Source organism: Pecten maximus, chromosome 2 (genome assembly GCF_902652985.1).
Source record: "Pecten maximus chromosome 2, xPecMax1.1, whole genome shotgun sequence".
NCBI lineage: Eukaryota > Metazoa > Mollusca > Bivalvia > Pectinida > Pectinidae > Pecten > Pecten maximus.
Window position 1 is genome coordinate 3,070,466 of NC_047016.1, and position 12,932 is coordinate 3,083,397.

Genomic DNA, 12,932 nt, shown 5'->3' on the forward strand with positions numbered 1-12,932 from the left:
GCCAAGTCTCTACATTGTATAACATTGTACAGACACTGTCTACATCCTCACTAGGCCCAGTCTCTACATTGTATAACATTGTACATACACTGTCTACATCCTCACTAGGTCCAGTCTCTACATTGTATAACATTGTACAGACACTGTCTACATCCTCACTAGGCCCGGTCTCTACATTGTATAACATTGTACAGACACTGTCTACATCCTCACTAGGTCCAGTCTCTACATTGTATAACATTGTACAGACACTGTCTACATCCTCACTAGGCCCGGTCTCTACATTGTATAACATTGTACATACACTGTCTACATCCTCACTAGGCCCAGTCTCTACATTGTATAACATTGTACAGACACTGTCTACATCCTCACTAGGCCCAGTCTCTACATTGTATAACATTGTACAGACACTGTCTACATCCTCACTAGGCCCAGTCTCTACATTGTATAACATTGTACAGACACTGTCTACATCCTCACTAGGTCCAGTCTTTACATTGTATAACATTGTACAAACACTGTCTACATCCTCACTAGGCCCAGTCTCTACATTGTATAACATTGTACATACACTGTCTACATCCTCACTAGGCCCAGTCTCTACATTGTATAACATTGTACAGACACTGTCTACATCCTCACTAGGCCCAGTCTGTACATTGTATAACATTGTACAGACACTGTCTACATCCTCACTAGGCCCAGTCTCTACATTGTATAACATTGTACAGACACTGTCTACATCCTCACTAGGCCCAGTCTCTACATTGTATAACATTGTACAGACACTGTCTACATCCTCACTAGGCCCAGTCTCTATATTGTATAACATTGTACAGACACTGTCTACATCCTCACTAGGCCCAGTCTCTATATTGTATAACATTGTACAGACACTGTCTACATCCTCACTAGGCCCAGTCTCTATATTGTATAACATTGTACAGACACTGTCTACATCCTCACTAGGCCCAGTCTCTACATTGTATAACATTGTACAGACACTGTCTACATCCTCACTAGGCCCAGTCTCTACATTGTATAACATTGTACAGACACTGTCTACATCCTCAGTATGCCAGTTACAGCCTAGTCATATAGCATATATAATCTATGCCAGCAACAATATAACAAAGACAATATGTATTAGCTATAACAACACATACACAGCTATGACAAGCTTAAACAATGTATGTTGGCTATGACATAACTTGTACAATGTATACCAGCTATGATATAACTTGTACAATGTATGCTATAACTTGTACAATGTATACAAGCTATGACATAACTTGTACAATGTATGCCAGCTATGACATAACTTGTACAATGTATGACATAACTTGTACAATGTATACCAGCTATGACATAACTTGTACCATGTATACAAGCTATGACATTCCAGGTATATGGCCTTATACATTGTATACCTGGACCTAACATGGTAATATTAGCCTAATTAACAGACATCTACCACAGCTTGTTGGTCTGTTACAGAAACTACAGCAAGAACAGAAACTACAGCGTACACGAAATGTTCTAAAGCTAACTGTATGAGTAAGTTGCTCTGACAATACCTTATATAGCATAACAATCGGAGTAGATTTTTCACCATAAATTCTATATGACATTGTAAACAACTTATTGTCTTCTGTAAACCTTAGCAATGGCAAGAATAATGTGCTATCAAAGATTATATAAAAGGTAAGAGTTGGGAACTGGGTTTGTTTGTTTGATATCTTCATGACATCTGAAGCAAAATTCTTATAGTACACCATGAAAGCTGAATACTGAAAAGTCTAGCGCCTAGCAAGAAGATATATTTATAATGAAATGTATCTACTCTCCTTGTTCATTATCAACAAAGCAACACCATGGAGTGATGTAAAACATCTACTCTCCTTGTTCATTATCAACAAAGCAACACCATGGAGTGATGTAAAACAATGTCTATTTATAGTAACAGGTGCTTTACACACACATGAGATATATTCTATGTACAAATAAAACTTTTCATTGCAATTTTATATTAATATCCATTAGACTCAAGTTGCCTGGGAGTGTGAATGGAAGAGTACATGGTTTTAAATAGGGATGCACACTTTAAACTGAAAGAATTCTTAAACAAGAGTTAAAAATATGATTAACTTATTGGTACCACACATAAAATCCATAGCAATATCACCACACGTATCATACTCTCTGTATCCTACTGTGGAATACTCTACTCTCATATACAGTCAATATCACCACACGTATCATACTCTCTGTATCCTACAGCCTACTGTGGAACACTCTACTCTCATATACAGTCAATATCACCACACGTATCATACTCTCTGTATCCTACTGTGGAATACTCTACTCACATATACAGTCAATATCACCACACGTATCATACTCTCTGTATCCTACTGTGGAATACTCTACTCACATATACAGTCAATATCACCACACGTATCATACTCTCTGTATCCTACAGCCTACTGTGGAATACTCTACTCACATATACAGTCAATATCACCACACGTATCATACTCTCTGTATCCTACAGCCTACTGTGGAATACTCTACTCACATATACAGTCAATATCACCACTCGTATCATACTCTCTGTATCCAACTGTGGAATACTCTACTCTCATATACAGTCAATATCACCACACGTATCATACTCTCTGTATCCTACTGTGGAATACTCTACTCACATATACAGTCAATATCACCACACGTATCATACTCTCTGTATCCTACTGTGGAATACTCTACTCACATATACAGTCAATATCACCACACGTATCATACTCTCTGTATCCTACTGTGGAATACTCTACTCACATATACAGTCAATATCACCACACGTATCATACTCTCTGTATCCTACAGCCTACTGTGGAATACTCTACTCACATATACAGTCAATATCACCACACGTATCATACTCTCTGTATCCAACTGTGGAATACTTTACTCTCATATACAGTCAATATCACCACACGTATCATACTCTCTGTATCCTACTGTGGAATACTCTACTCTCATATACAGTCAATATCACCACACGTATCATACTCTCTGTATCCTACTGTGGAATACTCTACTCTCATATAAAGTCAATATCACCACACGTATCATACTCTCTGTATACTACAGCCTACTGTGGAATACTCTACTCACATATACAGTCAATATCACCACACGTATCATACTCTCTGTATCCTACTGTGGAATACTCTACTCACATATACAGTCAATATCACCACACATATCATACTCTGTATCCTACTGTGGAATACTCTACTCACATATACAGTCAATATCACCACACGTATCATACTCTCTGTATCCTACTGTGGAATACTCTACTCACATATACAGTCAATATCACCACACGTATCATACTCTCTGTATCCTACTGTGGAATACTCTACTCTCATATACAGTCAATATCACCACACGTATCATACTCTCTGTATCCTACTGTGGAATACTCTACTCTCATATACAGTCAATATCACCACACGTATCATACTCTACTCATATATACAGTCAATATCACCACACGTACGTATCATACTCTGTATACTACAGCCTACTGTGGAATATACAGTCATTGTGTGTTCTACCAACAAAAATGACAACTATTAAACTGATGTGTTAATCAGTGATAAAACTTAATTATTTACAACTTTCATTTCATTCATTATTGAAATCTTGATTTTTTATGACATTTCTCTTTTGACAAGGATTCAGATGTAACAAGTTAATTTACACACAGGCAAAGGTAAAAATTTTAAAAACCTTTCAGACATGTAGTCACCAATATTTACTTGCCCACTGACCAAATTTACTGGTCCTGGGCCATCGGACTTGGGATTTTTTCCTGCCTAATATTTTTGGTCGGATGGAGATATGTGTCAGTTATCATTATACAATTAAATATTTCTGAAGTGAATAAAAAAATAAGATCTCTCAAAATCATCAATTTTGAAAATAAAACAAAAACAAAAAATTGCCTAGATCTTCACTCAATCTGATCATCAGAACAATCATTTGTATTACAGTTTGAACACAAATTTCAAATAACGATACTTTTGTACTGTAGGAAATGGTTCATTCAATCAAAAGGTTCAATATTAAATTCAGATTTTTTTTTTAACTTGAGTGAAGAGAAAAACTAATTTCTTGGATGTCAATTTGTACAGCAATTATAAACATGTATGTTTGTGTATTACACTAGATCATGTCACAGCTGACTGACGATAACACTGAGTCTGTCACAGCTGACTGACGATAACACCGAGTCTGTCACAGCTGACTGACGATAACACTGAGTCTGTCACAGCTGACTGACGATAACACTGAGTCTGTCACAGCTGACTGACGATAACACTGAGTCTGTCAAAGCTGACCGACGATAACACTGAGTCTGTCACAGCTGACTGACGATAACACCGAGTCTGTCACAGCTGACTGACGATAACACCGAGTCTGTCAAAGCTGACTGACGATAACACCGAGTCTGTCACAGCTGACTGACGATAACACCGAGTCTGTCACAGCTGACTGACGATAACACCGAGTCTGTCACAGCTGACTGACGATAACACCGAGTCTGTCACAGCTGACTGACGATAACACCGAGTCTGTCACAGCTGACTGACGATAACACCGAGTCTGTCAAAGCTGACTGATGATAACACCGAGTCTGTCACAGCTGACTGACGATAACACTGAGTCTGTCACAGCTGACTGACGATAACACCGAGTCTGTCACAGCTGACTGACGATAACGCCGAGTCTGTCACAGCTGACTGACGATAACAATGAGTCTGTCACAGCTGACTGACGATAACAATGAGTCTGTCACAGCTGACTGACGATAACACTGAGTCTGTCACAGCTGACTGACGATAACACTGAGTCTGTCACAGCTGACTGACGATAACAATGAGTCTGTCACAGCTGACTGACGATAACAATGAGTCTGTCACAGCTGACTGACGATAACACTGAGTCTGTCACAGCTGACTGACGATAACACTGAGTCTGTCACAGCTGACTGACGATAACACTGACACAGCGGGGATTACTGTAGCTAAAACAACATGGAATGCTGTTTACTTGTCAGTATTGAATCACATCTTAATGATCAACAACGATCTAAACATCTTAATGACATGAGTGTTATCGATGATAGGGACATTATGTTTCTGTATCAATGATAAAACAGCAGATCCATGGAGATAAAATGATAACAAGTGTGATCCTCTAAATGAGGTACTAAAACTCTGGTGAAATCTTAGTAAGCAATCATTAAGGAAATAAAACAAAATTAGCAAAGTTATAAAATAGTAAAACTACATCCAATCAACGTTCAAGTGGCACCATATATTATATTAAGAACTTTGCTATATATAAAAGCCTCCCAAAATCACACAATCTATTAAATAATCTGAAAAAAGTTCAGTGTACTTTATAATGTCTGTTTTCAACAGATGTAAAATTAAAAACAATCATTTTTTAAGAGTTAAGCTTTAAGCATAAAAACTGAAGTATAATCAACATTGACGCCTTCACCAAAACTAAAACCAAAAATCTTTATCTTTCAGAGGCTTGCATCCATGTCTTCTCAAACCCTCAACTGATGTCATTGTACACAACTTCAACTATATAATGTCAACCACCTGATGTTACCTTGGCTTCTATCTGTGAAGGTCATCATCACAAATTACTGACCTCTAATTTACCTATATATATAATTATGTTTTTTATCTGTGAAGGTCATCATCACAAATTACTGACCTCTAATTTACCTATATATATGTTTATTATCTGTGAAGGTCATCATAAAAAAAAAACTGACCTCTAATTTACCTCTGTTTATTATCTGTGAAGGTCATCATCACAACTTACTGACCTCTAATTTACCTATATATATATGTTTTTTATCTGTGAAGTTCCTCATAAAAAACTGACCTCTAATTTACCTCTTAAGTCTGTTTATTATCTGTGAAGGTCATCATCACAACTTACTGACCTCTGATTTACCTATGAAGGAAAAGTCAGAAATCAGGGTCACAAAAATGACTGATGTTTTTGTTCAGGTATCCTTTGATTTCTGGTCACACATACAAGTTCAAAGGATAACATGAATAAGTTAATTAATCTTGTACATATATAATCCTAAATTGAGTGCATGCTTACTGACAAAAACATAACAACACATACTTCAGGTACTTAATTGTCCAATGATAATGTAAAATTGTGAAGATGTCTAAAAGGTCTGTGGAGAATTGATTCCAAATGGTAAAACCATTCTATAAAAATCACTTGTGAAAACAGCGTGGTCAATAATGATTTTTCATCTATTCACAGACGTAGCATCATTCTAATACTTCCAAATATGTACTTGGTACTTTTCCCTTCTGAGGGCCTCTTTCTGCCATTAACCAATCAGGATCCAAACCCGGAAGTCGATAAACTGTTATTAGCTGTAAACAAAATTTTTAAAATATGAATATTATTCCATAAATGTTAGTGAAATGAACGAATGACTTGCATTAATTGTTTTAAATGGAAAATATTTCAAACAAGTCAAGACTTTAGGACAAAGATCAAATATCGTAGTAAAGGACTTCAGGACAAAGACCAAATACAGTAATAAACTTTAGGACAAAGACAATATAATCATAATAAAACTTTGGTTTTAATTACCGATATATGACAGTTTTTTTCTGTACAAAGTTTTCTATATTTAACAGTGAGGATTCAATAGCAATGTCCCTAAACTCTCCTCACCAAAACATCCCTGACAATGTCCCTAAACTCTCCCCACCAAAACATCCCCGACAATGTCACTAAACCCTCCCCACCAAAACATCCCCGACCATGTCCCTAAACTCTCCCCACCAAAACATCCCCGACAATGTCCCTAAACCCTCCCAACCAAAACATCCCCGACAATGTCCCTAACCCTCCCCACCAAAACATCCCTGACAATGTCCCTAAACTCTCCCTACCAAAACATCCCCGACAATGTCCCTAAACTCTCCCCACCAAAACATCCCCGACAATGTCCCTAAACCCTCCCCACCAAAACATCCCCTACAATGTCCCTTAACCCAGCTTCCTACCAAAACATCCCCGACAATGTCCCTAAACTCTCCCTACCAAAACATCCCCGACAATGTCCCTAAACCCTCCCCACCAAAACATCCCCGACCATGTCCCTAAACTCTCCCTACCAAAACATCCCCGACAATGTCCCTAAACCCTCCCCACCAAAACATCCCCTGACAATGTCCCTAAACTCTCCCCACCAAAACATCCCCTACAATGTCCCTAAACCCTCCCCACCAAAACATCCCCTACAATGTCCCTAAACTCTCCCTACCAAAACATCCCCGACAATGTCCCTAAACCCTCCCCACCAAAACATCCCCTACAATGTCCCTAAACCCTCCCCACCAAAACATCCCCTACAATGTCCCTAAACTCTCCCTACCAAAACATCCCCGACAATGTCCCTAAACTCTCCCCACCAAAACATCCCCGACAATGTCCCTAAACTCTCCCCACCAAAACATCCCCGACAATGTCCCTAACCTCTCCCTACCAAAACATCCCCTACAATGTCCCTAAACTCTCCCTACCAAAACATCCCCTATAATGTCCCTAAACTCTCCCTACCAAAACATCCCCTACAATGTCCCTAAACTCTCCCCACCAAAACATCCCCTACAATGTCCCTAAACTCTCCCCACCAAAACATCCCCGACAATGTCCCTAAACTCTCCCCACCAAAACATCCCCGACAATGTCCCTAAACTCTCCCTACCAAAACATCCCCTACAATGTCCCTAAACTCTCCCTACCAAAACATCCCCTACAATGTCCCTAAACTCTCCCTACCAAAACATCCCCTACAATGTCCCTAAACTCTCCCTACCAAAACATCCCTGACAATGTCCCTAAACTCTCCCTACCAAAACATCCCCTACAATGTCCCTAAACTCTCCCCACCAAAACATCCCCGATTATAAGGGAGTGAAGTCCTGTAAATTTATCTACTTTAATGTTTCCAAAATAAGCTCACATCTAGATATATATATATATATACACTGACTATTGGACAATATAAACGACAACATGGCATAAATCAGATCTGCAGACTTTACATTGGTATAGGTTTTTATGTCTGTAATAACCAAACATAGGCATGCTAATTCAGAAACTCCCCAAGTCCACTGTATCTACAGTAACAACACCAAGCATTCAATCTCACTGACAGCAAGTCATTTATAATTCGCAAAGCAGCATTTAATATCAGAAAAAAATCATTGGAAAACTTACACCACTACCTCAAAAAAAGTTCCAGAAAGGAAATCACTGAAGTATTTAATATTTATCTGGATCGACCAATACATACGGTATCTAAATTTACTTAACAAGTATCTATCTCGATTGACCAATGTGTATCGGTGAATTTACTTATCTCTAACAAGTATTTATCAGGATTGACTAATTACGTATTGATAAATTGACTAAACAATATCTGAATTGTAAGACATTCTTGAAGAAAACCTTCTACACAGACGTGAATGTAATGTTCAGAGTATAATATTATAAGATGTCATCTGATTAAGGGGAGGTAAGTCTTGGATTATAATAGGACTGACTAGCAGGTTATTGGAAGGCAGATTTCTGGATAAATACTCATCTGTATAATTGTTTTGGATTACACCATAACTTGGAACTTGAAGTATATATTATTAAGGAATACTGAAAGAATGAATATTTTCACTAAATCTATTTTAGTTCAGACCAAATGAAGAAGGCCAAACAGCCAACTGTCAAGGTGACAATCATCCTAGCTGAAACAATTTAGTATATATTTTACTATTAAAATCAACAGACTTATTTCAGATGATAAACATTTTAAATCAAGATCTTTCTGGAAGAAAATGTTTAAACTGTCATGACCTTAACAACCCCAGTGCCTTAGCTGACCTCTACATGACCTTTACCCTCAATTTCTCCTCAATTCACCCAGAAGAAGCTGCGCTGGACTCATGATGTCATTGTACATGTATAACAGGACTGTAAAGACTAAATGGACTAGGGTAATCTCCCTTTATATCTTGTAATTGGTGTTAAATAATTGAATGTAAATTCATTTTGATAAACCCTTAAATCAAAATGTACATATCATACATGTCAACCTCTGAAACCTCCAATGAGGGAGATCTCCCTCATTCCACATCCAAAATGAAGGAGAAAGTGCGTGAAAAAAAAGCGACATTTTTGTTACTTTAGGTGATGTTCCTCATGGGCTTGCGCAGGTGTAAATTACCACGGGCTATACATTTTGATATTTAAATTTGACAACAATGGTTAATTTTAAAGAATAATAATAATTAAAAAAAAATTGAAAAAAAAAGATTAATTCAATTATTAATGATGTAGTCACTTGAAATTTGCAACCAGTATACAAAGCAACTACTTATCTCCTGAATTTTTTTTTATCATTTTGTTCTGAAATATTTCTTAATGTTTTTATCAAATTATCTCCCTTCCTTTCTCAAATAATAATTACACAGTAATTTATTAATTTTTGTTTTACTAGTAGTTCTATTATGACAATAAAAACAAACCTCTTAAAAGTCTTTTTATTTTTTTCTGACCCAAATTGAAATCCGAATTTTTGTGGCAGTTTACGACTTTATACTAGTATTGACCAATTAAAGATGGCGGCAGTACAAACGCTGGTACTGACAGCTACGATTAAGAAAGGCATTATTGGCTTTCATGTGAGTAAATCTTGTTGACAGATAGTATCAGTGTTTGTTCTTGAAGTGATGTATACTAGTTGTAATCACAAAATTAACTGACCATGTCACTTGCCGCGTAATCCGGGATGGTTGACACCTATGTCATATGTTTAGTTTTATATCAAACTCACAACTTGCTGTTTATCAAACATACCGATCACTGTTTATAAAACTCACGTACAGATCACTGTTTATAAAACCCACATATCACTGTTTATCAAACCCACAGATCACTGTTTATAAAACCCACAGATCACTGTTTATAAAACCAAAAGATTACTGTTTATAAAACCCACAGATCACTGTTTATAAAACCCACATATCACTGTTTATAAAACCCACAGATCACTGTTTATAAAACCCACAGATCACTGCTTATAAAACCCACATATCACTGTATATCAAACCCACATATCACTGTATATCAAACCCACAGATCACTGTTTATAAAACCCACAGATCACTGTTTATAAAACCCACAGATCACTGTTTATAAAACCCACATATCACTGTTTATCAAACCCACAGATCACTGTTTATCAAACCCACAGATCACTGTTTATAAAACCCACATATCACTGTATATCAAACCCACATATCACTGTTTATAAAACCCACATATCACTGTATATCAAACCCACATATCACTGTATATCAAACCCACATATCACTGTTTATAAAACCCACAGATCACTGTTTATATAAAGTTACATGACTGACGGATTTGATATAAAGTTACAGGATTTACTGATTTGATATAAATTATATAACTGACTGATTTGATATAAAGTTATATAACTGACTGATTTGATATAAAGTTATATAACTGACTGATTTGATATAAATTATATAACTGACTGATTTGATATAAAGTTATATAACTGACTGATTTGATATAAAGTTATATAACTGACTGATTTGATATAAAGTTATATAACTGACCGATTTGATATAAAGTTATATAACTGACTGATTTGATATAAAGTTATATAACTGACTGATTTGATATAAAGTTACAGGACTGACTGATTTGATATAAACTTATATACATGTAACTGACTGATTTGATATAAAGTTATATAACTGACTGATTTGATATAAAGTTACAGGATTGTCTGATTTGATATAAAGTTACAGGATTGACTGATTTGATATAAAGTAATATAACTGACTGATTTGGTATAAAGTTATATAACTGACTGATTTGATATAAAGTTATATAACTGACTGATTTGATATAAAGTTATATAACTGACTGATTTGATATAAAGCTACAGGATTGATAATGTTAAGACCGATTAATTTGATGTATATTGTTACTGAGTGTAAGCTTGAAGCAGGCTTATGCTGGTGTGAGCTGCTTGTTTAAGCTCAGTGAGTAGTAAGTGTAAAAAGCACTCCAGACTTTAGCAGATCACAACAGGCTACAGTGTATGGTTTGAGGAACACTTAATCTGTTTCAGGAAAATTTAAGTCCCTCGTGTTTGTATCTGACTGCTGTCAAAACAGACAACTTACAGTTTTAGTCAATTTGATTCAAATAGAGCATGCTGTAAAAAGCTGTAAATGAAGGGGGATCTAATTTTCATTCCTTATGTTGATGTTATACAGTTACAATGAGGTTGGCATTATAATGACTGGAAAATTAGGGATAAAGGTCATATTATGGCATCAATAGAGGTCACCTATATGTAACCCTATATAGACTTGAATTCTGTATGTAAATTGATTTTTTTTGTTAATACAAAATTGTTTCTTGTTCAACTTAATTGTAATAATAATTCTATATATTATGCTCAAAGAATTGTACAATATACATAACCCAAAATGAAGTCAAATTAAAATTATCCATGCAGCTAAACATGTTGAGATACCTAGGTGGAGCTAGGGGCATGTGGGTGGGTTAAAGGTCATGACAGGGACAGCTAGGAATGCTGCTAACCTCATCAGCCAATAAGGAGAGCTCTGAGCTATCGGCTGAGTCGTAGTCATAAAGAACACGGGCCTGTTTTTTCTCTGTATTTGGAGTAGCGGCTATGACTTGTATCATGGGAGGTGCACTAGGTATGGTGGGGTCTGTGGAAAAGTTATTTGAAATACCTGGACCCAAGGTATTTGGCGCAGTGTTTCCGCCACCAACACTGTAACTGAAACGACAGCAAAAACATTCAACCAAGGAAACAAACTAAGTATAGAAAAATCAAAATGATTGACAAGAGAGTATTAAATATGGATGAAAACATAACACTTGTAGCACTGAAAGAAAACCATTAGAACAGATCTAAGGATGGCAGTAGGATCCTCGTATAGAGATATTGTAATCTGTGACTAGAGTTTTCTTGCTCTTCTACCATTGTACGTTGGTGTCGATACTTGGGTGTTGGTACTTGGTGTTGGTATTTGGGTGTTGGTATTTGGTGTTGGTATTTGGGTGTTGGTATTGGTATTAAGTGTTGGTATTTGGGTATTGGTATTTGGGTGTTGGTATTTGGGTATTGGTATTTGGTGTTGGTATTTGATGTTGGTATTTGGGTGTTGGTATTTGGGTGTTGGTACTTGGGTGTTGGTATTTGGTGTTGGTATTTGATGTTGGTATTTGGGTGTTGGTATTTGGTGTTGGTATTTGGGTGTTGGTATTAAGTGTTGGTATTTGGGTGTTGGTACTTGGGTGTTGGTATTTGGTGTTGGTATTTGATGTTGGTATTTGGGTGTTGGTATTTGGGGTGTTGGTATTTGGTGTTGGTATTTGGGTGTTGGTATTTGGTGTTGGTATTTGGGTGTTGGTACTTGATGTTGGTATTTGGGTGTTGGTATTTGGTGTTGGTATTTGGGTGTTGGTATTTGGTGTTGGTATTTGGGTGTTGGTATTAAGTGTTGGTATTTGGGTGTTGGTACTTGGGTGTTGGTATTTGGGTGTTGGTACTTGGGGGTTGGTACTTGGGGGTTGGTATTTGGTGTTGGTATTTGGGTGTTGGTATTAGGGTGTTGGTATTGGGTGTTGGTATTTTGGTGTTGGTATTTGGGTATTGGTACTTGGGTGTTGGTATTTGGGTGTTGGTATTTGGAGTCGGTACTTGGGTGTTGGTATTTGGGTGT

At 36.8% G+C, this 12,932-nt stretch overlaps 2 protein-coding genes across 13 annotated transcripts in view; one reads left to right on the plus strand and one right to left on the minus strand.

Moving 5' to 3' along the window:
* Positions 1–1,937: 1,937 nt before the first annotated feature.
* Positions 1,938–12,932, minus strand: part of LOC117345119 (endophilin-B1-like) — a 108,618-nt gene continuing 97,623 nt past the window's right edge. For 4 of the 8 annotated variants that reach the window (XM_033908109.1, XM_033908098.1, XM_033908089.1 and 1 more), the window contains 2 exons: positions 11,779–11,983; positions 1,938–6,497 (listed from right to left, as the gene is read on the minus strand). In XM_033908109.1, the coding sequence (XP_033764000.1) occupies positions 6,390–6,497; positions 11,779–11,983 (313 nt within the window). In that variant the 3' untranslated portion in view covers positions 1,938–6,389. The remainder of the gene's footprint in view (positions 6,498–11,778; positions 11,984–12,932) is intronic. The other 4 variants (XM_033908134.1, XM_033908124.1, XM_033908117.1 and 1 more) reach the window with 3 other exon arrangements.
* On the plus strand, positions 2,099–4,180 carry LOC117345089 (dynein heavy chain-like). 5 transcript variants are annotated; one of them, XM_033908062.1, is made up of 3 exons: positions 2,099–2,178; positions 2,244–3,136; positions 3,168–4,180. In XM_033908062.1, the coding sequence occupies exons 1-3, from the start codon at positions 2,143–2,145 to the stop codon at positions 3,649–3,651; spliced, it is 1,413 nt and encodes a 470-aa protein (XP_033763953.1). In that variant the 5' UTR covers positions 2,099–2,142; the 3' UTR covers positions 3,652–4,180. The 5 variants fall into 5 exon arrangements, with proteins under 5 accessions (XP_033763953.1, XP_033763946.1, XP_033763938.1 ...); XM_033908047.1 differs by having other exon boundaries at positions 2,116–2,537; positions 2,569–3,136; XM_033908055.1 differs by having other exon boundaries at positions 2,244–4,180.